The sequence below is a fragment of the Lampetra fluviatilis genome, chromosome 30 (genome assembly GCF_964198595.1).
Source record: "Lampetra fluviatilis chromosome 30, kcLamFluv1.1, whole genome shotgun sequence".
NCBI lineage: Eukaryota > Metazoa > Chordata > Hyperoartia > Petromyzontiformes > Petromyzontidae > Lampetra > Lampetra fluviatilis.
This window is the reverse complement of record NC_136304.1, coordinates 10,009,246-10,036,855: the sequence shown is the minus strand read 5'-3', so window position 1 is coordinate 10,036,855 and position 27,610 is coordinate 10,009,246. Positions and strand designations below refer to the sequence as shown.

The 27,610-nt window shown below is 47.2% G+C and overlaps 1 protein-coding gene and 1 long non-coding RNA gene across 4 annotated transcripts in view; one reads left to right on the top strand and one right to left on the bottom strand.

Moving 5' to 3' along the window:
- LOC144943261 (uncharacterized) overlaps window positions 1-1,927 on the bottom strand; it is a 33,479-nt gene extending 31,552 nt beyond the window's left edge. Inside the window, exon 1 of the long non-coding RNA XR_013639470.1 lies at window positions 1,883-1,927. This is a non-coding gene — a long non-coding RNA (uncharacterized LOC144943261). The remainder of the gene's footprint in view (window positions 1-1,882) is intronic.
- The window catches only part of LOC144943258 (equilibrative nucleoside transporter 1-like), a 59,608-nt gene extending 32,348 nt beyond the window's left edge, over window positions 1-27,260 (top strand). For 2 of the 3 annotated variants that reach the window (XM_078870590.1, XM_078870589.1), the window contains 10 exons: window positions 1,912-2,102; window positions 6,576-6,718; window positions 8,657-8,791; window positions 9,909-10,006; window positions 11,243-11,327; window positions 13,475-13,575; window positions 13,701-13,806; window positions 14,876-14,961; window positions 15,947-16,146; window positions 17,308-27,260. In XM_078870590.1, coding sequence (XP_078726716.1) covers window positions 1,912-2,102; window positions 6,576-6,718; window positions 8,657-8,791; window positions 9,909-10,006; window positions 11,243-11,327; window positions 13,475-13,575; window positions 13,701-13,806; window positions 14,876-14,961; window positions 15,947-16,146; window positions 17,308-17,419 — 1,257 coding nt within the window. In that variant the 3' untranslated portion in view covers window positions 17,420-27,260. Of the gene's footprint in view, window positions 1-1,911; window positions 2,103-6,575; window positions 6,719-8,656; window positions 8,792-9,908; window positions 10,007-11,242; window positions 11,328-13,474; window positions 13,576-13,700; window positions 13,807-14,875; window positions 15,058-15,946; window positions 16,147-17,307 lie in introns of those variants that run through there. The other variant, XM_078870591.1, reaches the window with a different exon arrangement.
- The last annotated feature ends 350 nt before the right edge of the window (window positions 27,261-27,610 follow it).

Below are 27,610 nucleotides of genomic sequence, written 5' to 3'. Positions count from 1 at the left end.
AAGGAAGGGTGTCCCAGATGGCCGCAGAAGCGCATCTGAAAGTGTGCGATGCGGTGACCGTCTTTGTTCGATGGATAGCCAAAAGCTGCTGCGAGGATGAACGGAATTTGCGTGATGATTTATGCTCCTTGACGAGATCAGCAAGGTATCGTGGTTCATTTGTGGCAAGCACTTTGTGTGTAATGATTGCGAACTTCTAATGTATTTGTTCAGCAACCGGAAGCCAATGTAGCTCGGCAAGGACCGGATGGACACGGTCAGATCTTACAGTACTCATCGCAACACGTGTCAAAGGATTTTGGACACGTGGCAGCTTGCCAATATTTTTCCAGACGTTCAGTAGAGTAGCAAGTTGCAACAATCGAGCTTTGTCAATAATGACAGTCCTCGACTTACGAACGGGTTCCGTTGAGAGCCGTTTTGGAAGTCGAGCAGTTCGTTACAACGCAATAATGTACCGTATTTTCATTGCCCATATGGTCACTGTTATACAATATCTTACGGTTCGACAAAAAAGGGAAACATTGTTAAACTCATAAATAAGAAGAAATATTGTGTATTTACATGTAATACTGTGATAAATATTAACTTGCAAATAAAACACAAATAAGAAAAAAATTGTTCCGCGAGTTTGCGTTTTAAGTCGATATTAAAAATAAATTCGGTAAACTCTATCTGTTACATTCTTTAAACTTTTCGCGAATGCAGAAACCTTGTTGTCCCAATAGGACAAACGGGGTTACGTTCCTGGTACCAGTGAACATAGGGGGGAAATAATACATCTTTAATAACGATGACTACAATAAATAATTAATAACAACTTGTTAAAGTACTTTTGATGATAATCATTTGATGATGTTGGAGGCAATGGTGAGGAATTCAGGAGGATAACTGATCGGGAGATGCAGGTGATAAAAACGCCAAAATGTATAAACGAAGTCGACTGTAAGTATGTATAAAGTAAAACAAAAATTCCCAATAACAAGTTCAGAACGGTATTGCTTTGAGACTGAGGACAAAGCGGGCAGCCCAGGGAGCGTGGCTAAATCTTCGCAGACCGTTTCAAATGTAACAACATTCTGCGCGCGCCTCCCCAGTGTTGGTGGTCTGGCACTACGTAGTGCACTCGCGAACGCTGTAGTCTGGCGGGTCGCGACTAGGGAATTGATAGACACTGAGTTGCTCGCGAAACTCGCGAATCCAGAACTCGCTTATAGCGAGGCTGCGGATGTTCGTAAGTCGTGTGTTCATAAGTAGAGGACTGGCTGTCCGATGCTACATTGCACCGTGTTGGCTGTCGTGACTCAATAGCAGCCAAATGTGTCGTAGAGCCCTGACATGAAAATTGCAGGACCTGATGATATTTTTGCACGTGGCGATCAAACAACATTCTGACCGACTATGGTGCTGAGGCTCCTTGAGACGAATAAAAAAACTGAGTCCTGGAGTCTGTAAATGCTACACCTCGCCTGAGCACGAGTGCCAACCAGCAGGAACCTCTGATATTCCTGGTTTAAGCAAAGGGACATGGGCTGAGATAACCTCGAGATCGTGTCCTGCTTTACAATCAACCCAGTTCCTTGTTCAGAGACAACATTTCACAGAAGACGAAACCTGAGTAGCTGGTAAAAACCTGCGCCTACAGATGGGGGCATGAACCCGTTTGTTGTGCTGTTGCGGATGCCTCACAGTCCCGCAGCGTGAAATGCAAACTCCCAGCTTTGACGGCACTGGGTCGCACGCTGGGTGCATCACCGCACCCAGCGTGGGTGAAGCCATCTGCATTGGAGCCTTTGAAATCTTTGAATGCATCTAACATACGTACGCGTGTTAAACTTCGCACCGTAAATTACTACGTGCCCGAGTGCACTCGCCCGCTTACCCGTCGCTGTGTCCCTGGCTCTGTTGCAGTACTTCAAGGGCCGCCTGCAAGACAAGAAAGAGAACGTCACGGCCAGGAACAGCAACGGCAGCAATGACAGCATTTCTGGTGAACCTGCGTTGGAGAGCGAGCTGTCCAAGAACTTTGACAGCACCATGACCATATGCTCCATGGTGCCTCTGCTCATCTTCTGCTGCCTCAACTCCATGCTGCACACGCTGTGAGCCTCGCACAGAGACACAAGCACGCTCCCATGCCTACCCGTCCACCACGCTTGTCAGGAGTGGGGCAAGCCTCCCCTACGGAAGGAGTGCAACCTTCCTTGTGAGCCCCGTCCTTGGCTTGTCGTCACATAGCCGGCTTCCGTTACAGTGGACACAGTGACAGCTATCTTATGCGCCGACTGACACGTCCACATTTGAATGTGTCCCCAGCCAGCTGAGACTGCCCCTACCTCCCCGTACCAACCCACTCTCTCTCACCTCCACACCGTACCACCGACCCCTCCCAACACCACCACTCACCTCCACACCACGACTCGCCTCAACACCAATAAGTAATATTTTTAAAAACTTTTTTTTTAGACATGCTTTAATGAAATGTACCGTACTAGTAATGGAAGAACTCCACGACTCGAGGAAGTGGCCCCGAAGCTTGCCTTAACGTAAGGGACCGTGGTGATTTACAGCCAACGTCAGTTGAGCTTGGACAATTAGACCCAAGCCGTAACATAACATGTAAAAATAATGTTTAAAATATATATATATTTTTTTTAATGATAGAATATAGTATTGTCATCAGTATGACATAAGTATACCAAGTTTGTAGTCGATACCACAATGGGAAGTGGGTAAATATTTAGTTACAAGATTTGAGGATACAACAACAGACATAGTGAGTTAGTAAAAAGCGTGTAAAAACAATCACCATTCGCCACTAAGTGGTGGTGACGTCACCACGGGGCTTGTCCACGGGAAGTGTCCAACGCCCGCTGGCAGGTCACGGGACAGACCCAGGTGCCATGGGTCAACTGACTGAGATGACTGGCCGATGCACCACCTGTGTCCCCTACTGTGCCAAATTACTGTGTTGTAGCCACCTGGCGTTCCACTCGTTGTGAGCGTCGCTTCTCTGCCCTCCTATGTTGCTGGAGGGCGACTGCCTCCCAACTGCCCAGTAGCGTCCTTCACGAGCCTCCTCCACGGAGGCCGATCTTGACACCGCTGGTACTAGTCATCGGCAAGTCCACTAAGCTCCACATCCTCCTGTACCACATCACTCCATCTCTTCTCTAGCCCGTGCCGTGCCTGTTTAGCCGCTTCTATCCGGCCGAACAAAAAGCTGTTTAGGCATGCGGTGACTTGGCATGCGGGCTACATGGCCCAGCCAACGCAGCCTTGCCTGCCGGAGGAGCTCAGCGATAGGACTTTGTCCAGATCTTTCAAGTATTTGTGAGCTCCTCACAATCTAGCCTGGTTAAACCCAACATGAATCGTAGGCAGGCCAGTCTAAATGTTTCTAACCGGCAAAGATGTTTCATTAGGGGGGCCCACGTTTTGCAAGTGTAGAGCAGGGAGGGCTTGACCGTGGCCGAGAAGACCCAAAGCTTCGTGTGGAGCGACAGACCAGGTAGCTTCCACACAGCGTTACGCAGCAGATGAAAAGAAAATGCCGCTTGACTGATTCTGAGTGAGACTTCTAATGTCAAACCGGAGCCGGTCATGAGCATACTGCCCAGGTATGGAAAACTTTCCACTCCACAACTGCCCCATCACCAATTGGGAGTTGTGGGGGGGTGGAGTGTCTGATGGTACATATACCCAGACAAGTGCTTAGTTTTGGTGGGGCTGATAGTAAGGCCCCACCTCTTAGTGGCTTGCTCCAGGTTTAGCAGCAGCGCCTCCAACTCCTCTTAGTGAGCAGCAATCACCAAATCATAGGCATACATAACATGGTTGACAACTAGGGAGCCATCCCTTGACCGCCCTCAGGCATTGATTAGCCTCCCATTGTATCTGTATCAGATGTAAATTCCTCTGGTACAGCCATCGAAGGCTTCATGAACGACATGGTCAAAATAGATGTTAAATAATGTGGGAGCCAGAGGAAATCTCTGTCGCACCCCAAGGTGAACAGGGAATGGCTCTTGACTCCCAGCCACGTAGTTTTACTCGGGCCTGATCACCATGATGAAGGTCCTTAATGATTGTGAGCAGAGTCAGAGACTCCAAAAGCACGAAGAACAACCCAGAGCACAGGCCTACTGATGGTATCATAGGCCTTGACCAGGTCAATAAAGCAAAGATGTAGGTCCTATTGGAATTCCCTATACCTCTGCTGTAGCAGACGGACAGAAAATATGGCATTTGTGCAGGACCGCCCTTTTCTGAAACCACAATGGGGCTCCGCAAGTCTCTCCTCAGCGTGTCTGGCAAGGTGATGTTGAATGATCCTTGCCAGGACCTTTCCCAACACACTGAGGAGGGAGATGCCCAGTCTGTGCGGTCCCCCTTCTTAAAGAGGGGGACCACCAGGGCATCTTTCAAATCCTGCGGAACCCGTCTAGTGGTCCAGACTGTTATTATAATGTCATGTAGGGCAGTCTGGGTACAAACGCCACCCTCCCTCGGCATTTCGCTTGGGAGATAATCTCTGCCCGGTGCTTTTCTCAGACTCTGGATCGCCTTCTGTGCTTCCTCAATAGATGGCACCTCAGCCTGCCACTCACAGGGGGTGACTGCTTCTTTCAATATTTGAAGCACGGTAGCCTAAGTAGGGTCATCCCCACTTCCCCATGTTTTCTAGGCTGAGGGATTTCCCCTCCCCAAGACCTCAGAAATGCTGTACAAATCTGCAAACCTATTCCTGGGAGTCAGAGATCAGATCATCTTTCTTTCTCCTAATGATGGTGATAGGTGTGGCGCTACAAGTTACTTCTTTGATGGAGTTAAAGAGGGATTTGTGATTGCGGGCTACTGAGGCAGACTTTATCTCATCAGCAACCCGCGACCACCACTCATCCTTGCAGCGCCTCACGGCTCTACGAACCTTCAAAAGAAGGCTGCAGTAAGCCCTCCTCATTCTTTGACGTGGGATGCTGTAGACGGTGAGAGTGGGCCTGTTCCTTTTTCTCAGCCTGCCTGAACACCTCTGTCAGCCAGGGTCTCTGGGGAGGTCTGGACCGTTTACCCAAAGCAGCCATTATAGCTGCATGAGCCACAGTCCTAAACCTCGCCCATTTCCCCTCGGCATCAGGAGGAGTGGGGGACGATGCCAACCCCAGCTGCAAGCGATGATGAAATTCTCGCTTGCAACTTTCATCAGCTAGCTGAGACCAGGCTGCTGTGGGTTGGAATGGGGTCCTGGGTGTACAACAACCACCGGAGTGGAAGAATGGCAGGCGCATCTTACAGATGACAAGCCGATGGTCAGTGGGCAGATCAGCTTCACGGTAGGTCCTGGTCTCAAGGACATGGGCCCACATGCACTGTTCCGTCACTATATAGTCCAGCAGATGTTCTTGCTTGGACCCGGCATGCATCCATGATGTTGTGTGGATGCGCCGATGATGGAATAGCGTATTGGTAATTACAAACCCATGGGCTGCACAAAAATCTAGCAGCCTCCTACCGTTGTTATTGAGCTGATCTGGCCCATGCCTTCCAATCACTCCAGACTAGGTGCCAGCATCATGACCAACTCGGGCATTGAAAGTCACCCAACAGGATGACTCTATCCTGAGGGGCCACTTTAGCTAGCGCCTGTAACAGGAGGTCATAGAAAGAAAGCATCTGACTCATCGGCCTTGCCTGCATCCCTCCACTGATGTTCATCTTCGGTGGGGGCATAAATAATCACAACCACCACTACTCGCCTCTGGTTGCTTGGAAGACGAGCCCAAAGTAGCCTGGGGCTTATAGCTTCCCACACCTCACCACCATGCTCCCATGCACTTTTCATTCATTTGTTCAGAAGAAGGGCCACTCCCTGTTGTTTGGCAGTCTCCTGCCCCGAGTAGTCCACCCCTCATGGCGGCAGGAGCCAGAGCCGGTCCACCGGATCTCCTGAATACCAAAGAGGTCCAGGTGGTACCGGTCCAGCTCCCGACAGAGGAGTGGCAGCCTCTCCTTTGCAGTGAGCATGCGAACATTCCACGTGACCACCCGCAGTGGTTTTTTGTTGTTTCTGGAGGAACCGTGAGGGTAAGGATTCAGTCTCCTGGCTCCGCCAAACGGGGTTTGGCCAGGAGATGTCATAGACACCTGTCTCCTCGGGGCCTCTGACACAAACTTAGTTGCAAATTTTTCACGTGGTTTTGTGGTAATTAAATTGAAGGTGGAGGGGTTACCAGCCACTCGCACCCATCCAGAAAAACCCTTTGGCTGCTTTGGTGGCTACAAACACCATGAGGGGAATGGCCAGTTGAAATTGGCCCTTCCCCCATGGCACTGCTCACCACAGCATTACCGTCCGGCACCGAACAAGGAGGTAGGGGGTTGTTTTGCCGGACTACACCACACCATCACTCAATTTGTGTCCACTACACCAGCGTGTTGAACACAAATTGTAAATGTGTGGGTTTAGTCTCCAACTCACTGGTGTGCTGAAGTAGTAACTAATTGGCACGTTTTGTTTACGTGACTAATTGGCTGTGTGTGTTTCTTCCCACCCTTCCCCCTTGTCTGCGGTGCAGGATCCCGATCAAGCTGCGCATCGTGGGGGGGCTGGGTGGCATCCTGATGATGTTCGTACTCACGGGCATTCTCGTGTGGGCCAGCTCCCTGTCGCCCAGCGCCTTTTTTGGCATCACCATGGTCACCGTGTTCCTCATCAACTGTGGGTCCCCTCGCGCACTGCTCCACAGCACCACAGTCGTACAGCGCCACAGCCACACAGCCTCACAGCCCGACAGTCACACAGCAGCCACACAGCCGTACAGCCACACAGCCTCACAGCCCCACAGTCACACAGCAGCCACACAGCCACACAGCCCCACATCCACACAGTCACACATCCCACAGCCACACAGCCCCACTGCCATATAGCCCCACAGCCCCACAGCCACACAGCCACACAGCCCTACAGCCACACAGCCCCACAGCCACACAGCCTCACAGCCACACAGCCACACAGCCCCACAAACCCACAGCCCCACAGCTTCCCACAGCCGCACAACCGCATAACCGCACAACTGTACAGTCGCACGTGCACGTGATCATGGGGGATTCTCTCTGTCGCTTTGAAAGTTCTGGTTACAGTCCAGTGCCTGGATAAGGACCTCCCGCACGCCGTGTGGGTCGTAGGTAAAAGTTGAGTAGCATCGACAAGGAGGTGTAGTGTAATATAACAATGGACTGTTCTGCACTGCCCTCTGCTTCCGCGACGAAGCACAGACAAACGGGAAGGCAGCCACGTGGCGAATCAGCACCAGCAGTTGTCCAAGCTCCGTGGTCATCTCTATATTAAGATGTTTTCATTCAATTAATGGGTGTTGATATGTGTGGGAGGTAACCGGGGCGCCCGGAGAAAGCACACACATGCGAGGGGGCAACGATGTATCCCATACAGATGGTCTGCTCTTTGCCGTACCGCCTTCTCCTGGCGAGCCAGGGTATAGCACCTCCTTGACGAACAAGACGGAGATCCGTCTTGTTCTTGATAGATGTTTGGGATGGGCCATGGAATGATCGGATCAAATTTGTGTGGTTGAGACTCAAGCACCCGACACAGACAAACGAATCAAATTGTCGCGTTTAAAATTGGTCTCGTGGTCTCGACGACACAATTTTCGCCAAATCTCTCTGTGAAGTTATCCCACCCCCCCCCCCGTAGACTGTTGGGGCAAGTGCTGTGTTAGCGAGCACCTACGAAAGCCAACACCTCACACGAGGAAATGGTGTGGCCTGCGCCACGCCCGGCCTCCTTTGTAATCCCCTAGTGGTGATGTTTACACGCCGCACCTGTTACTCCTTTGAGGCTGAGTTGACCTAGGGTGGAGGCCCTGGACCAGTTCATATATATTTGTCACTGTTCGCAGTCGTGAGCGGGAATCAATCTCCGGGTTCATAGTGCAGTGTGCTGACCACTCCTCACGCTCCCCATGCCATATGCATACATACATAACACGAAAAGTAAATCCTCATGCAAGGCGTTTTCGCTGTAACGCGGTTCTTCCATTTGGGAACACTTATTGCAGAACGCGCACTGCTGTGACATGGTTTCTGAGCCATCGACGACGAACTATTTTCTTGAGCTGCGCAGTTGAGCGGTGTGGGAATTCTGGGTATACGCGCGGAGTGATACGGCACGTGGCGGCATGCCTACAGCTCGGTTCTTTGTCCCACCATAGGATGACTGCCGCAATGTGTATACGGTATTCCCTCGTTATGCGCAAGCGATACGTTCCGGAGATGCATGCGAATAGCAAATTTTGCGGATAATGATATTGGCCTACGAATTACAGTAAATCAATACGTGACTACTACATCTCATCACTTCCTCTCTCATCACTTTATCTCATCACTTTCTTGGATCACATTCTCTCTCATCACTTTCTTTCTCCCTGTCTATTGGTGCAGTCGTGTACAGTTCAGATGCGATTCGCAGATAACAAGTTCGTGAATAACGAGGGTATACTGTACAGTAATTCCTAGCATAATGCGTTTTGGCTTTACCTGGGACTTTTCAGGAATGCATCTGCAAGACTGACCGTAAACACGTTATAAACACAACAACACGTCACTAGTTGTTGATGTCGTGCGTGTGCGTGTGCAGCGTTTGGCGCTGTGTTCCAGAGCAGCGTGTTTGGCCTTGTGGGACTGCTCCCCCCTGGCTACACGGCGCCCGTCATGAGCGGGCAGGGCATGTCCGGCATCTTCACCGCCCTCGCCATGATCTTCTCCATCCTCAGTAAGCACCTTGCCACATCATACAAAGACAAAGATCCCCCGTGGAGCTTGAACGGACTGTTTAGGGAAAGTGCTGTGAGCGAGCACCTGTGAAGGCTGGCACCACGCCTCATTTGAGGCTGAATCGACCTTGAGGAGGCCCAGTACTGGTTCAGATGATCATCGTTAGTGTTGGCCACTAGCGGAAATCAAACTCAGGTTGCCGGGTTCGTAGCGGAGCCAACTTTCTGTATTTTAGCCACCCAGTGCTCCGCTTCGCTCCTCTGCCCTCTGTTGTTGTTGGAGGGCGACTGCCTCCAACTGCCCAGTAGCGTCCTTCATGAACCTCCTCCACAGAGGCCGATGTTGAGACCGCTGGTACCAGTCATCGGCAAGTCCAATCAGCTCCACATCCTTCTACGCCACATCAGTCCATCTCTCCTCTAGCCCGTACCACGCCCGTTTAGCTCCACCTATCTGGCCGAACAAAACCTGCTTGGGCATGCGGTGGCAAGGCACCTCCACACACCTCGTGACGACGCACGGTTGCACTTGACGCACGGTGCTGTGCCGTACTGCCGCACTGTAGCGTGTCACAGGACCTGTGCCATACCAACACTACAAAACGTAAAAAAGAACATGCCTGAGAAGACTTGCACTGCATTGAATTTGTTAGTTTCATAATTATTTATGTTGGTGCAGTATTCTCGATGTGTCTTGTGGCACAGTTGTTTTGCACTGGCTTGCTTCATTGCTGTGCTTTATTTTACTAGTTTCGCTTTCGTGATCTTCGTAACCCCAGGTCACTTTCAAATGAGACTCATTTGCGCCACGCAAGTCCTCACCTGGTTAAACAAAACTTAACTAGAAATAAACTTGAACAACATTCCCTGACGTCGTTGGAAATTCATCGATTCATCAGTGAATAGAAATGTTTTGGTAAAAAAAAAATATTCGTTGGTGAAAAAGGGAACAGAAGAAATGGGATTGAGATCCAGAATGGTGACGATTCATTGAACGGTTACAACCACACCAACAGTTTGGGTCTCCACGGTGACGGCGCCACCAGGAGACGCGCGGGAGACATGCGGTCGGATGCAGCAATGTCCCCTCGCCCATCTCCCTCCTCTCCTTCACAGGTGGCGCAGATTCTCGCTCGGCTGCGTTCTGGTATTTCGTGACGGCGTGCGTTGTAACGGCCATCGCCATATTTAGCTACCTCTACCTGCCTCGTCTGGTGAGCCCCCCCCCACACACTCACCACCGCACCGATCCCACCACCCACCATAGCTCATTGCATCTCACCACCGCACCGATCCCACCACCCACCATAGCTCATTGCATCTCACCACCGCACCGATCCCACCACCCACCATAGCTCATTCCATCTCACCACCGCACCGATCCTACCACCCACAATGGCTCATTCCATCTCACCACCGCACCGATCCCACCACCCACCATAGCTCATTCCATCTCACCACCGCACCGATCCCACCACCCACCATAGCTCATTGCATCTCACCACCGCACCGATCCCACCACCCACCATAGCTCATTCCATCTCACCACCGCACCGATCCCACCACCCACCATAGCTCATTGCATCTCACCACCGCACCGATCCCACCACCCACCATAGCTCATTCCATCTCACCACCGCACCGATCCCACCACCCACAATGGCTCATTCCATCTCACCACCGCACCGATCCCACCACCCACCATAGCTCATTGCATCTCACCACCGCACCGATCCCACCACCCACCATAGCTCATTCCATCTCACCACCGCACCGATCCCACCACCCACCATAGCTCATTGCATCTCACCACCGCACCGATCCCACCACCCACCATAGCTCATTCCATCTCACCACCGCACTGATCCCACCACCCACCTTCCATCCACTTCTCCTCCTTTCTACCCTCTCTATCTCTGTTTCCATCCTTTCATTTCCCCTCCAATTTCCTCTCCACTCTTCCCTCCCTTTCCTTTCTACTATCTCCTCTTCTTCCACTTTCCTCCTTCCATCCTTCTCTTGCTTTTAATTTCAATCCCTTATTGATCTTCCACCTTTTTTTTTATCTTGCCTTAACTTTTTCTGTCGCCTCCATTTCTACTTTATCCCTCCCTCCTTGTTCTTCTCTCTACATATTCTCCATTTCTTCCTCTCTCATTCTCATCCTGCCATCCTTGCCCATCCCTTCCCTCTCCCTTCTCTCCCTCTTTCTATAAGTCATCCATTTCTCCCTCGACCAAATGTTTTGTCTTCCTGTACACTCCCCGTTTTATTTTCGCATTCACTCTCTGTCTCACTGTCTCGCCGCATCTGTTTCTCCGTGGTACGCACTCTGGCGTGTTGCGTCTTGGTGCAAGCTTAGTCAGCGTCTCTCTCAGATCGTACTTTTTGTTTTGCTCATCGTCATCGTGTTCCTTTGTGCTGCTGTGCCTCTCCACCGCCCCATGCAGAAATTCGCCAGGCATTACCTGTACAAAGACAACCACCCCACCACCACGGATGACACAGAAAACAAAAATGAACACATCGCTAATGGTGGGTGACTTGCGTACGTGTGCACGTGCTTGCATCATGTGCGTTCGCTCGTTCGGCCTCTCAAGACTAATTAGAGAATCTATCGAAATTGAAAGAAATCAAAATAACTTTAACCGTTCGGATAGCTACCGCCTTACTATTCTGGCAAATTGCCCGATGATGCTGGATGTAATTACCAGCGAAACGTCGTACCCAAAAATTGTAAATGTTGTGGATTCACTCTTCAACACACCGGTGGGCTAAAGTAGTGAACTATTTGTCTTTTTAACACGTAGGCTTTCGCAACCAATATTGTTCATAATCAACGATTTTTGGGTTTAGATCGCGTTATTTATAAATGTGTCGTAACCCTCCACCACCCGACACGGCCAATCAGTAAAAAAGTGTCACGTTGGCAAAAGACAAATAGTTCACTGCTTTAGCCCACCGGTGTGTTGAAGCGTGAAACCACAACATTTACAATTTGAGTACGACGTTTCGCTGGTAATTGCATCCAGCATCATCGGGCAATTCGCCAGAATGGTGAGGCTCTGCTGTGTCTCCCGTTCTTATATAGAGCAGCAGCAGGGTGACGTCATCATTAACTCATCAGGTGCAAAGATTTGAGGGGGTGTTATTGTAATTATATACTTGATTAGTAATAAGGCTATTGTTACGATGCGAGTTGTAGATTAGTAATCATTTGGAATGTGTTCTATTGTGATTATGCTACATTAATAATCAGTTAGTGCTTGTTTCCCTTATAAGGAATTGTAATGCATCTTATTTAATAATACGCTTCCAGGCCGCACTAAGCCTGTAGCTGTCTGAGCGATTAAAGTTATTTCTGTTTCTCTCAATCTCAATGGATTCTCTAATTAGTCTTTGCCAGTAGTAACTAGTTTTACACAACACTTCAACGTTGTCAAAATCAATTGAGTGTCCCTGTTGGCAAGCATGTTCTGCCACTGCCGACAGTTGTGTTTGCGATAGTTTAATATTTCTCTGGTGTTCTTTTAGTCTTACACTAACGTTACACCCTGTCTGTCCAATATAGCATCTGCCACATACACAATTAATCCGATATACACCTTCTGTTGATAATTTAGGTAATTCGTCTTTAGTGCACGTTACTAGTTGTTGAATTTTGTGTACTGTACCAAATCTTACTGTAATGTTTTGCTTTTGCAAAACACGGGCTAATTTGTCAGTTACTCCTGAGATAAATGGTATTTTTATTGTTTTAATAATCTGATCGCTTTCAGCAGTGTTGCTTTGCGATCGTGATTTGGCATTTAGTGCTCTGTTAATTTGAGCATTATTGTAGCCATTCTGTCTTAGTGCTTCTTTAACATGTTTAATCTCTCTCACTAGACTTTCATCATCTGACACTGTTTTAGCCCGATGTATGAGCGTCTTGATAAGTGTCAACAATGACACTTTTTTACTGTTGGGCCGTGTCGGGTGGTGGAGGGTTACGACACATTTATAAATAATGCGATCTAACCCAAAAACCTTTATTATGAGCTCTCGGAGATATATTTATATTTATTATGAATAAAGTCGTTTTTGTTCATTGTTGAGTGTCAGCTCAGGTCTTTATCCCTCTGTGATTGTTAACATTAGTAACAATACGTGGAAGGTTTGTAGTGGGCATCCTGCGGGAAGGCTGGCCATTGTTGGAAAGACTTTGACCATTTACTTAACTTATCGAACTTTGCCTTTATCATGGGACCTCCTTTGCCAATACCAAAATATGAGAATAGAATTGAACTTGTCCTTGCTGCATAGACGGCTCGGCGAGGGTCTTTGTGCATGCGTACGCAATGCTGCTTTGGTTCACTTGTGGGCACGTTGATCCTGGAAAAGCTGTGTTCAATTCCTGCTCATGGCCAACATCGCTGGTGAATATCTGAACCAGTCCGGGGGCTTTCCCTCGATCGAGACAAATTTAAAAAATCAGTAACCCGATGCGTTGCGTGAGCATTCGCACTTAGCTGGGGAGACAAAGGCAGCTGAGCATGGTGATGGATACACTACCCCCGCATGCGCCGTGCTGGCCTTCATACGTGCTCGCTAACGGCAACAGTATGCAGGCTATACGTGGGATCTATTTCTGTTTTATATATGTACACGTAGGTGTGTCTGTTTTTCTGTCTGTTTTACAGGCGATAGTAAAGTAGCAGGGCCCCATCAGGCCTTCTTGAACCTGAACAACAAGGGAGAAGAGCCTCCTAAGCCCGACGGCATCTACATCATCTTCAGAAAGGTACCGGCTCGACACTCAGGTGTTATCTGCGCTGGCACCAATGGGCTGCTTGCTATAACAGCCCCTTGCCCTCCACAGCCTTGCCGAGTTCTAACCCGTTGGGCGACGTCTGTCGTGTTTTGCAGATCTGGCCGATGGCGCTGTGCGTGTGTTGCGTGTTCTGGTTCACTATCGCCGTGTTCCCGGCGCTCACCGTGCGCGTCGCCACATTCAGCACCCACAACATGTGGAGTAAGAGCCCCCCCCCCCCATTCAGTAGCGCCTGTTTCTCTCCCGTTTAACACGTTAGTTGGCTTTCGAAACTGGTATTCATCCGTCATGAAGGGTTTTTCTTGGGTTAGGTCGTGTAAATAATAAATGTGTCCTTATTATGTTTCTCTCCTCGTTAATAAAAAGTTATAGGTGTAGCTTTCCCGTGCACAGCTTTAGTGATGTGATTCAAAAATATTTTGCTGTGTCCCATGTTCAACAGGCATCTTTGTTGCTGTTGATTTACAAAACAATTGCACATTTCGTTGCCATTCTAACTTTTTTAGCCTCGTCTGTGTAATAAATCTAGGTTTGGAGGCCTCAACATCCGTCCTCCCCTCTTGCATGGGATCTAAACAAGGAAAGGCGCCTGTTTGGCCAATGGGTTTAAAAATATATATACCAGGCATTTTATATTTGTAAAATGCCTTTATGAAGATAAGATGAATATAGTTTTATGAATAAACGTCTTCACGCTTGTAACACGCATTGTAACAAAAAATCGGCCATGTTGGTTTTAGCATCACCATGACGACTCGTAGAATAAATCAGAGCTCGCATTTACAGGGAAACAAATTTCGCACAAGGTCTTGACGTTTCTTTCGTGCGTCGTAGAGTCACGGTGGCGAGATGTTAACCACCTCGCCTGGTAAACAGGAAGTCGTGGGTTCGATCCCGATCCTAACGCCTGTATATTTGGAGTTGTAATGTTCTCCCCGTAGTTGCGTGGATTTTCGGGTTCACCGGTTTTTCCCTCCACTTTTAGAAACATGCTTTTTAGAGTATTGGCTGCTATAAATTACCATGTAATAAGCCACTTCGTTGAGCTATCATTTGTGTCCAGATCGCTTCTCAATAAGAATTACATAGCTCAGTGGATCTTACCCGGTAAAATAAAAAATAGTTTTAGAGTTTTAACTCGTATTTCCCTGGCTTTGCAGCCCATGTAAAACTAGCAGCATGGACAACAACTCGCTTGGTGTAGTACGATTTGCCCGGCCGGTAATTTCAATTACCGCGTTTGCCCGCTCCCCTCGAACCCGTGCAACAGACAGCCTCTTCCTGCCCGTGTGCTGCTTTCTCACGTTTGGTGTGAGCGACTTCATGGGCCGCAGCCTCACAGCTGTCGTCATGTGGGTGAGTGTCGTCCCACCCAGCGCCTCCCACCGCATCCTACATTCGCCACCCACCACCACCCCCTCCAAAATTCCCCATTGACATCCGTGCAGAGCGCACGCGCCGAACAGGCCAGACCAGACGGCGGTTGGAGACATGTGTACGCGTACAACCCTTGGATGAGAGGTCCTTCCCCAGACTGTGCAGGTCATGAGGGATGTTTGACCATACTTCACCGTGCCGCTTAGTGCGAGTTAGATGAAGGCGGAGAGCATGTAAGTGCAGTAGACAATGCTATTATCTGCGCCACTCACAATTTGTCCGCGCAGTCGATAACACCGGAGCGTGCTCCAAACCTGGCAACATGAGTTTCATTCATTCCCAGCCGCTGTCAAACATCACTGGCGAATATATCAACAGGGTCTCGGACCTGCGGTAGGTTGAATTGGCCTTGAATGAGCACCTGGGGGTACACCTGTAAACGTCGGCACTGGGTAGGCCATTGGCAGGGGTCGACAACTTGTGACTCCGCATGCGGCTTTTTAAAGACTGCTTTGCGGCCCTTGAAATTCGAAAAAATGGGTCCCCTCTTGTTATTTTGGTTGCTAACTCCTGACCATGGAAGTCCAGTTTACCATGGAAGTCCAGTTTACCATGGAAGGCCAGATTACCTTGGGCAGGGTTTGGCAACTTGTGGCTATGGAGCCCCATGCGGAGCATTCAGGACCGCTTCGTGACGTTATTTATTAAGGGCCGTCTCGTATTCACATGCGTTGCGGCTTTTGTTTTTTTTATTTTTACAGAATTCGAAAAAAATGGCCGCTCTTGTTGTTTTGATTGCCGACCCCTGGGGGCATAGGCAAAGCACGTGTCGACCCCACGCAAGCCCCTCGTGCGCCGTGCCAGCCTTCATAGGCGCTTGCTGAACAGCACTTGCCCCTCCGCAGCCTGTGTAGTCTTCACGGTGCATAAGGGGGAAACTTTGTCTTTCTTTATGCCTTTGTAGCCAGGGGAGCACAGCTGCTGGTTCCCGGTGCTGGTGGCGGCACGCCTGGTGTTCATTCCGGCGTTCCTGCTGTGCAACGTGACCCCACACCCCTTTGGCAGCGCCCTGCTGGCGCACGACGTCGCCTTCTTCCTCGTCATGCTGCTGTTCGGCATGAGCAGCGGATACCTGGCCTCGCTGGCTATGAGCTATGGCCCCAAGTAAGTGCTGCTGCTGCCACTACCGCTGCCGCTGCGCCCGCGCCAGGGGGCAGCCCTTTGCGATGTAACCTCCGCGTCGGGGTTTAGCATCGCGCTATTACTACCAAGCGAGCCCATAGCGCTGCACGATTTAAGCGTCTCCGGTTCGATTCCCGGTCAAGCGCAACGGCAGGGGCACCCGGTATCTGAAACTGTCTCGTGTTCCCCCTCGGTAGACTCGGCCCAAATTGAGTATCCTAATCATGAGTTGGTCCTAATTCTAAGAGACGCAAGGAAGACGAAGGTTGTCGGGCATGAGTGGCAGCGACCACACAACCCACACCTTGTAATGCGGCAGCTTTTATTTTGACCGTGTGCTGGGCGATCTGAAATGATTTTCAAGCTTCTTCCAAGGGGAAAAAGACTGAAGTACATTTCAAGGGTGCTCTGTGGCGCCCGAGTGACATAATTGCAGTGTGACTGCTGGGCATTTAATGTAATGCCACCGGAGTGACATCTCAGCAGTGTTTACGGAGTGTTCCTGACTCAATAAACAACAAACAAATATAATTCACAAAGCTTCAAACCCGGGTTCGGATTGCCCCGGGACACCCTACCAGCACATGTAGTTACAAGATAAGAGCCGTGTATGTTTTTGAAGCTGCATCTTTTCATGTGTGAGTGTATGTGGAACTTCTTTCGCACCGTACGTAGCCAAGCGTGCTAATCCATGATGAATTTTTGTTTGTGTTAGATCACATATATCAATGTGTCTTTCAGTAATGTCACGTAGAAGGGAAATAATAAAATAATATTAATAAATCGTAATATTTGCTTTTATTTTTTATTATATAATGTTTTATTTTTATTATTGTATTATTTCCCTTCTACGTGACTACCGAAAGAACCAAGAATATGAATCCCTGCAGTCACGAAAGCTTTACATCGAAAAATATCAATGTGTCGTTAAACCTGCCACCACCCGACACGGCCAAATTAGTAAGCTTTGTCACGTAAACAAAACGTGCCAATTATTTACTTCAGCACACAATCGTGTTGCATTTCATGCGAGGTGCGTGCTAATCTTTGTTTCGCAGCTGCTCAACAATGACGCCCACCGGCAGCAGTACTTCCCGCGCTCGGCTAAACGGGTGACGTTTGTGTGTGCGCGCGCGCTCGCAGGCAAGTGGAGGCCCACAATGCGGAGACAGCCGGCTCGGTGATGATGTTCTTCCTGGCGCTGGGCCTTGCTTTGGGAGCAGCTACGTCGTTCATCATGATACAATGCCTGTGAGCTGCCAGTGCAGCACATATGGCGGGAATCGTCACGCCAGGCCTAACTGCTACACTGCCATCCACCAAGCCAATCGCACCCGTCACACTGCCGCGCACACACACGTTCCGCGTCATGTGGTCCTTCACGGAATATTGTTAGATTACATCCTGTGGTGGCGAGATGCGAATTCAATTTTGCCTGTTATGCCGGAGGTCGTGGGTTTGATCATAGCCCTGTGACGCCTGTATATTTGGAGTCTGCGTGTCTCTCTCCCCATGATCCCGTGGATTTTTCTCTGGGTCCTCCGGATTTTCTCTCCACATTTGGAAACATGCGTTTAGAGAATTTGACTGCTATACATTTCCACATGATAATCCATTTCGTTGAGTTATCGTTTCTAATAGCCAGGCCGCTTCTCAATAAGAGCTCAGTGGGCCTTACCTGGTTAAATAAATAAATAACACGTCATGTTTGACTTTTGTTTCGTATTTGCTACTGAAGGCCAGGAACTGGTTGGCTATCAATTGCTTTACTGCCTGAAAGCAGAACTGCAATTTCGATTTATAGCTTTCGTGACTGCAGGGATTCAAATTCTTGGTTCTTTTGGTAAAGTAACGTGGAAGGGAAATAATAAAATAATGAAAATAAAACAATAAAATTATTACGACGTTTCGATTGAAACACAAGCAATCATATTCGTGAGAATTTAATTGTTTTATTATTATTTTATTATTTCCCTTTTACGTGACTTTACCGAAAGAACCAAGAATAGAACTGCAATTACCAATATTTTATAATTGAGTTTTATAAATGCTTCCCTTGGCTCCCATTCAAATATTTATCTTAAATGCCATTCTCTGTATTGTTTGAGACTCGAAGGACTTTTTTGGAGTCACGCGGTTGTCTCCAATACCATGCTGTGTCAAATGTAATCCAAACAGTGCAGTGATAATAGTTTATCCAATTACACAGCTCATTATGCTCTCTTCAAAATCGCAATTAGGATTTTGAGTGACCTGCAGATGTGTTTTTCTACCGGTGCTTTCAAAGTCAGAAATTTCAGGTAAAATCTGGCATGCTCGTACCCCTTTCCATATCCAGTAATGATTTATCTTGTTGCAGCAAGTGCCCGTAATTGAGTAGTGGCACGACTGTGGGGCAGAACCCATGGGGGCACCCACCCCGACCGCCCCCCAGCCCTCCACTCCGTATGAGCGTGTCGGTAAATGCAGTTGCATGCTTTACCGGAAGCTACACCACTGCCCCTTGTTCAATGTTGTCTGACTCCAAAGTTAATGCCCTTTGTCAATAAGTTAAATCCACCCATCCCCCTTCTCCAAAACCAAAAGCAGCTGCAAAGGTTGTATATCCAAAGTTACCAAATCGCCCAGGTATATGTTTTTTTGCAATTTATTTATCATACATTTTTGCCCGCGTACCTTCATCTCTTGTCGCCGTCTTTCTCAGTTGCATGTGCGTAACTCCTGTGGAGGTCCGCTTGGCCCGTCAACTTTCAGGGGCTGATAAAATAAGGACCTCTTTGTGGGGTGTCGATGTTGGCTGTCTCATGAGAAGGATTGGCCTCTGCCATTGCAATGTGGAATTTCCACGTGGCTTCGAGGTGGCCCGTGGAACGGAGACCCTCCCAAAATTTGTCAAACTTGTTTTTGATGAGAAAATTTGATGTGTAATTGAGTTATTTATATTTGTTCTGGTGGTTGTGTAAATACAACCTTCAGAGGCTGCTTCTCTCATGCATCCAACAATGCTGGAAACGCGCACACACCTGTGCCTCTTAAGTGGCCACAGAGTCATCGCATCCAATGAGGTGTAAGTTTTCACCAAAGCCATTTATGTTCATGATAATTTACAGTATGTGTGTATACTGTAGTAAGCTTTGTGTTTTGTTTGTGATATAGTTTTGGTTAAACTATTGTTAGGATTATTTAAATGCGAGTTTATTTTTTTGGGGTTATACGCCAGGTTGGTTTAACATTTTTGTAGGATGTAATGTTTTGGTTTGGAGTGTTTTGACTACTGCCTGGATGAGAAACACTGAGTGCTTTGAAACAGCTCCAGGAGACCAACTCCACAGGTTTTTATTAGGTGAACACACCAGCAATAGTTTGTAATTCAGCCGGGCAACATTGCGCAAAAGGACTCTTGTTTTCACAATCGTTGTTTGTTAAGTTGAGCCTACAAACCTCCCCTAGCCCAGTAGAGTACCGATGTGTGGGAAGTCTACAGTGGATTGTCAATCGGAGGAATTGGACCCCCCACCATTTTCATGGGAAATTCTCGCCCCGGTGGCTTTGAGTACCCCCTCCCCCCATGCTCATTTCCACAGATAAGCTTTATTTATTTATTTACGTTCAACTTTACTCGAGTCCCAAGACCCATTTTGGAAAAGGTGCTGCTCTGGGATGAATTGGGACGTTTCGTTTTTTAGCATTGCACATATGGAAGGAAACTGGGATGCACTGCAGAAAATAGCAGTGAGTTGGAAAAAAAAATTCTACTACTGTGACGGAAACAGCCTTCCAGCAAAAACATGAGATTTGATCCCCAAATTTCCGTGCCTTAAATTTTAATTCCCCACCGTAACCCATGCGTTGTCACTTAAACTCAGGTCTCCTGGAACTTAAGTTTCAAGCCACAAAGTATCTTCTTGTTGCCTGCAGCTTAGTCTTTAGGGCATGCGTGGCGTGTGGACACTGTACCAGCAGTCCTATTCTTTAGATGGCCAGTAAAAGGGAATTGAAAGTGAATTGTCCATTTTCTTCATGTAACTGCGGAGTTATGGACATTCATTTTCATTGGCTATCTAAAGACATCAGTACTGCTTTGTCTTTTTTTTGTGAAATCAAACTTATAATGCTAGCATTTGTTTTAGTTTTTTTTGCAAATGCTTGGATAAAAAAAAATATTTCATGTACATGCTTGCAAGTTAAAAGTTTTCTGTAAAACAAACATTTTTGCAGGTATAAAATATTATACCAAGTGAAGAAAGTTTAAGCCTAATAAAAACGCACCGCGTCAACTCGGCACGCGCAACTTGCAACGGCCACACCAACTGTTACAGATGGTAGCATCGAATGTGTCGTGATATAAATCGGCACTGATAAAAAAAAATCTATATTTACGCTAATGTGCGCGAGGCAGTGTCGTGTTTGGGAAGTGGCCCAGAGCATATTGGATCGTTCACGATTGCTGAACAGATGCAACTTGTCAGTACCACTAACACGTGGCGTGGCGTGGCGTTGGCGGTACTAGTGTTTTTATATGGCTAATTAAACGTGAATTTCATGATTTTTCTATTTTAAAAAATAGCAGGGACGTCTCTTTAATTGACTTGTGTTGGTCACATTAAGACTTTTAAAAAGGTGAATGTTTCTGCAGCACGGATGACACCGATTCTGAAACGTGTCATGGACTCTGGATCCCAGTCCGGTAAAACTGTGTCATGTCTACGGTGTGTATGGCTGGATACCCTTGGATGGGCTTCCCTTAAACGCTTGCTGTTCAACCAAAGACCCCCGTAACAGTATTCAGCACCTGGGTGCCGCTTAACTTTCTTCACAAGGTGTGTGTTTTTGCCCCCCCTGTCTGCGCTAATTCAATTTACAGGTCACATACGTCTTATCTGAACCTGTTTTGAGGCCTCTGCTACATTGACGCGGCCTGAAATGAGGACCTGATACTGTGTAAATGTCGATATTGGGGATACAAAGGTGACCGGGTGTGGAGCTGACTGTGCTCCGCCTCGTGTACTGTGCCGCCCTTCGTACATCATATCCAACAAATTATTGCTATAGTCTCGAAGGGTAAATGGCGAGGAATCTTTTATTTTCATGTAAGTGTGCGGTGTGGGCACGTGTATACCAGTACGAAATCCCAAATTCGCTGCCAATTTCATAACGCGCTCAGTAGCTCTGGCGAGTTAAATTCTACCTTTGAATCGCTGAATGTGAGCATTGCTGAGATTTTGTGTTTGAATCTCGAGCTCCCACCAGACATTAAAACCAAGTGCTCCATTGCAGCGAGCTGCTGGGGTCCAGCTCGACCATCAACTGCGCAGAGAAAGCACACCACCTCATTGGTTATACGTTTGCTCAGCCCAACCGAGGACTATATCCATGCGACAGGAATGCCAATCTTGCGGTTGCAGTGACACCCGCGCGTGGAAGGAACACCGAATTTTGAAGTGGTTCCATAAAATCGTTTCCAGGGTCCTTCTACCGAGCCGCCATTGCTCGGCATTAATGTGTCGGGCGTTTCTCAATGGGGTGGTTCTTCCCCTCGTACACCGACTGACGATGAGATCGCACAATTAGTGAAATCCAAATAATGTATTCGGTGCTTCACAGGAACCCAAATCTACTATGCCCCGTGCCAAAAGCAGACTTTCGAAAACGCCGAAACGGAAAATTCCGTATTGGTCATAGTTTTGCTTGATAAACGTAGTCTTATTTTCTTAATTCGGTGCAAATTCACAATTTTGAGGAATTGGGGATGAGCCATTCTGAGCAGATTAGTAGGAGTGTAAAGCCACCTACTCAACATCAGTATATATATGTGTGTGTGTGAGGAAAGTGCTTTTTTCACCTTGTACAGTCCGGATGGTCAAACGAGATTATTCTAATTAACAGGAAGGAATTGCCTCCGATATCATTGACATCAAAAACCACACAACCCACGGCACCTGTTCTCGAGATGCCCTCGCCTGTTTGTCCGAGGGATCCCGATGCAGTATCTCGATGGCTTGGGCGATCCTCGTCTGTTGGGTCAGACTCCCGGTCCAGCCGTGCAGGGCATTCCATTGCTGCTTATTGTTGCATTTCAGAGTATTGTTAAGGGAATTTGTGTTTTTGAGGGTCCGTGGGATTTGGTTGCAGATTGAAGGCCGGCGTTCGCCATCCGCTCTTGAGACTTAAGAACCATTGAGGTTCCGTGATACGAGTGGCAGGATCGCACACGTGTGCTTTGTTGACTCGCACTCCACATGATGCGAGTATTTTAACTCTCCTTGACATGGAGTTCACGTGGTGGATCCCGCAGTCGGTCTGCTTGGTGCCAGGGTTTGTGCCGATGCCTCATCTGGGACTCCCCCCCCCCCGATCAGGGGTCCATGTCAACCGTGAGTTTGCGGCACTTGGACCCAGCCACCACGCAAATTGTGACAGATGTGATTTGTGCCTGCGGGTTCACGTGCTTCAGGCAGTCAGGTGGGCTTGCATGAGCGTGCGTTTGAGTCGCACAGTTTGTAATTTGCTCAGGGACCATGTAACGCATGCATTCGGGTCAGAGCCGGCCCAGCCACTAAGCGACCCTTGCAATTGCAAAGGGCCCCGTGGCCAGCAGAGGGCCCCCTAGAGTCACTGCTAGCTAGTGGGTGAAAAAAATCATACATCAAAGGGGCCTCCAACCAAATTTTGCTTAGGGCCCCCAAAGGTCTAGGGCCGGTTCTGATTCGGGTCTCTTGGCACCAGGGCCGTATGAATCGTCTCGTTAAGTCCCATTACTTTGGTCCAAGTTAACTAAATCAGGTCTCTCCGAACTCTGGGTTCGTGTGATGTAAGGGGGTTGGATTGCCGTGCCTCGGGAACCTTATGAACAATGTATCCCAAACTCCACAACCCAAGTTTTAATTTAACTTGTACCAGTTATGTTTGGTGTGGTACTCAGTTTGGGGACTAATTAGCATCTTGACAAATGTAACCTTTCGTCTGATTTTTTTTTAGTGAAAATGTGCTGATACCTCCCATCGCAAAGAAACGGGTAAACGTCAAAGTGTTTGCTGTAATCTGTGCCACGTCAATATGTGCGTGTCGTACTTAATCTGCATTGAACGGAGATGATTGATAAACATGGGAACCTTCTCCATGGAGGATGTGAGCAAATAGCTGGTGTTTGTAGGTGCAGGTTCGTGCACGCGTAAAGAGAGGTTACATTTTCGGGCAGCCAGAAGTGCCAGCTCACCGTTGATTCGCATATGATAGGGAGGTAACGTGTAATAATTACCAACGCCAACCATCATTGCAGGAGGGATTTTGAGCCTGTACGTAAAGGCATGAATTGGCCACATCTGGGCCTCTGCTATCATTCCGATTGCACAAGGCCCCAATCTCTTCAGGCCGCTTGCTGGGCACGATCATCCCGATTTGTGATACGGTGGACAAAGGCTTAAACTTGACCCATATGGCAAAGTGTCCGTGCATCTGACCACACGTGGACCATGTTGTGATGTAAACAATCGTACAACAGACCAGGTGACCGATCGGGAGAATTATGCCGGCGACGTATAAACTCCTGTGGTGAGTGTGAGTGTAGAAGGGACTTTAATGCAAACGTCTCCCTCACCTTTATCTGTGGGCTGATTTAAAGTCGAGCGTTGAGTTATACTTCGGAAGTGAGAATATTGCTCAAATGCCTTTTTGTCTTTAACTTATTCATCCAAATGACGAGATATATGCAAAACAATGTCACTTGAAACGAATCGGAAATCACAAATGCTTTGTACATATACGATGTGTACGTTTTCAAAAAAATGCAATGTCTTAAAATGCGGAACTTCTAACCGTTGTTGGAAGATGGCAAATGGTGCGCAGTGACCGAGAAGGGTTTAAATTGATTCTTCTAAATTTAAACGTGGTCCAAAATGGCACGTTTTTACTTTTTTTTATAGCAGTAAGCCAGAGGAGGGTAATTTAGGCCCTGCAGTTGTTGGACGGCAATTTCTGATGGACCACGGTGCGTTGTAAGCTTTTGTTTAAGGTGTAACAGAAGGGTAGTACCACGGGGTACAGCTGAAGGGAATCCACTGAATGTGTGCCTCTGGCAAGTGGCAAACTCGTTCGGAGGTGGCTGCCATCTGCCGATACGTGCCATCTGCTCAAGAGACCTGTCGGAGATGCACTGAATAAATTGGGTAAAAAATAATGTATGAAAGTCAACGTCATGTACAAAAAGCATAGGCCTTCCAGAGCAAGTAATGCAATAAGTCAGCAAAAAATATAGCATTAATCTATAAGGAATCGCTGTGTTCACAGTGAGTTTTTACTTAACCCGTTGAGACGGTATCTGGTTGACTATTGCACTAAGGAACCATTGGCCCTGCACATTCCACTGCTGGATATGAGTTATGTAGCAGTGGCACCTGAATACCCAACAGCACATTTCAAATAGAACCGTTTTGCTCCACGTTCTCGAGACACGCACATCTGGTCCGTGAGTTAAATTTCATAACTTGCCGTGGACGCCAATGGCCTCTTACTGGGCCGAGCCGCTCAAAGACTGACCTCACTTAACTGAGAGCTGGGTCAGTAGAAACGAGCACCATTAACGACAGGGGTTAGGAAATCTGTTCAGTTACTGCTGGCCATCCAAATACCTTTTGGTGGGCCACAGAGTAACACAAGCACCTCAATTGTCACTGCAAGAGGGCTTTTGCCATGACTAAAAGTGACTTGAGGCCACCAAAATTGCAAACTATGGTGTCAGATCAGAAATATGTCTGTCACATGTACCTAAAATAGCGTGCTTGCGAGAGAAGTGTCGATTTGCAGGCCTTTCCAAGTGGTTGGAGCCCTCGTGTGCCCGTGGGCCGGGCCGTATGAAATGAAAACGTGGGGGGGGGGGGGGGGCTTGTTAGCTACCTTCTTCTCCACCCCTGATGTACGATGTTCAATTCCAACAGCTAGCTCAGGGCCTCCGACAAAGAGATACGCTCTTGTTTAGAACATCGGGACAGTTTACCTGATTTCATTTATGTATTGGAATTACGTTAAATTATCATTTTTAAAAGGGAAAATTATAATGCAAAGTATTTAACTACAATCATATCATTAAGAAAGAGCATATGCATTTAGTGTTGAAGGCATTAGCTGCTTAAAGCTGTAGCTTGGGAATGAATTATTTCAACTATCGCCGGTTTACATATGTTTAAAGTTGTAATGAACATAATTTTAATACGTGCAAGCGTATTTATAAATCACACAGATGTGTGTTTAGTTCACAAGTGTAGGTACTTAATTTTAAAATACGCATCGGTTCTATATGCTGTGTACACGAGTAGAGGGCGGTTTATCAACTTTAAATTGGTCAACTCAACATAACATTCTGTGTAAGCTTGCTGCAGCCGAAAGAGCGTTTCGCTCCCCGCCATAAAGTTTCAAGTTCAAAATCTTGGTTGATGGTTTGTCTTCGCTCATCGACAGTGTATTATTGAATCTGAACCCTGTAATGGTAATGTAGAAGAAAATCCACAGCCGACTCATTTATATTCCTTTTCCCAATATGAAAAGGAATATAAATGATCCCCAACACATTTAACCACCCATCTTGTATTTACACAGTTTGTGGCGCATATTGTTGTTTTTATATAGATAAGTTTCCAGTGTGTTGTTTGTAAAAATGTTAAGTGTTTTTATAGCTTCGTTGATTCAGAACTGCAGTTAAAAACTATATTTTATGACGAATGGACTCCATTTATTGATGCATTTTCTCCTTAAAGTAATGTGATCCTCTTTAAATTCAACATTTAATTGCGCAGTTCAGCTGTTCTCAAACTCCAGTTTGGACACAACTACCGTGGTGCACGTTTCCAAATCACGATACGCCAACCCCATGCCCCTGAAGTTTACAACGTGAAAGCGGTAGCCACGGAGAGAAAAAGAGTATAGATAAGCTGGTTATACATGACTCGAGTAGTATGGGTTATATCAGCCTTAGCAAAGCGAATGTCAAGGCTGAGCTGTCTGTGGACAAGGAAAGATGATAAATGCATTCAGGCTATCCATCAGCGGGCTTGACCAGCATTTACTTGGATAATGTTGATATGGTGTGGAAAGGTTTGACCCTGGAGTTGGATGTTATGACGGGAGTCATGAGAAGACTAAATATCTAAGGTTACAGCACCAAGCGCAAAGCATAACTCGTTCAAGTGTCGCCAAGGACATTGTTGCACGCTTTACACTGTTAACAACAATACATTACACGCTGCTTTTAGTTTTAATGAATTGCTGTTGTGTGTGTGCTTTGTTGGCAAAAGTCATCTTTGTGACGGGCAGTCATTTCCATTTCAAATCATTCAGTGAAGACTGAGCGAGCATCCTTGATGCGAGTACTTGGAGTTTGGTCGTGGGTCGATGAAGTATGAGAGGCTGCTTGTCATCGATTTTGTTCACATAAGGCTGTATGGAGAATGTCAATCAGTGGTGGTTTAATACCATTGTATACTTTACTGTATTAACAAAATTGTGGCTACTGGAAGTAAGACAAGTTACGTGAACTTAATTTTAAAAGGGAAATTATATTGGAAGCGCCTGTATCATCGTTACCGGCAACCATTCTAGATTGCCAATGCTGGATAACACGTTTTATTAATATGGAGTAAAAACACATTGCATTCACAATCTGGAATTGCCATGCAGCAACCACTGATTTGGTATTGTACCATTTAAAGCGTGTGGTTGCTGACTTAGAAATTAATTGCATTTTTTAAATTAAAGTTTGAAAAAAATACAACAATGTATTGGTCATTTGTATTCAATATTACACTTATACGAGGTAAAAAAAAAATGGTTGCGTTAAGTAAAGAAGGCGCACTGTGTGCACGCCTCTGGTGCATCAACTCCGTGAGTGATCTTGAAAGTTTCTGCACAGCCCAACGTCAACGCGCTGCTGATGAGATGGTGCACGTGGAGTTTTGAGTGAAATGCCTCGTCGTCGCATCGTCCATTTTTTTTAACACTGCGTTTCACAAAATAAAATAAAAACCCTATTTGGCGCATTGTGTGATCGTCAGCACGAAGGTTCGGCGCTGTTTTAGCAATAAAAATTGTTTCTCCTAAAATTTTAATCTCGTGTGGTGCGTTCACTTTGCTGCAGCTGCCGAATGCACGAGTCTCCATCCAGGCTCTGGGATTTGTAATTGGCGTTAATTTCAGGGGTTCTCAGTAATTTTGTTTAGTTTCGAGGGAAATGTATTCCAGTTTTTAAAAAAATACGTTTTAAAATCAGGATGGATTAAAAATGTAGACAGTACATCCTTCCACAAAACCTATCTTAGCAATTGGACAAAAACACATATAAAGTAACTGTATTACTTTATATGTTGTGGATAAAATACCAAGTCAAAATGAGCTACACGTAATGAAGTCTAGCCAATTCGTCCCACATACCCCAATTGGCACTGCGTACCCCTCTGGT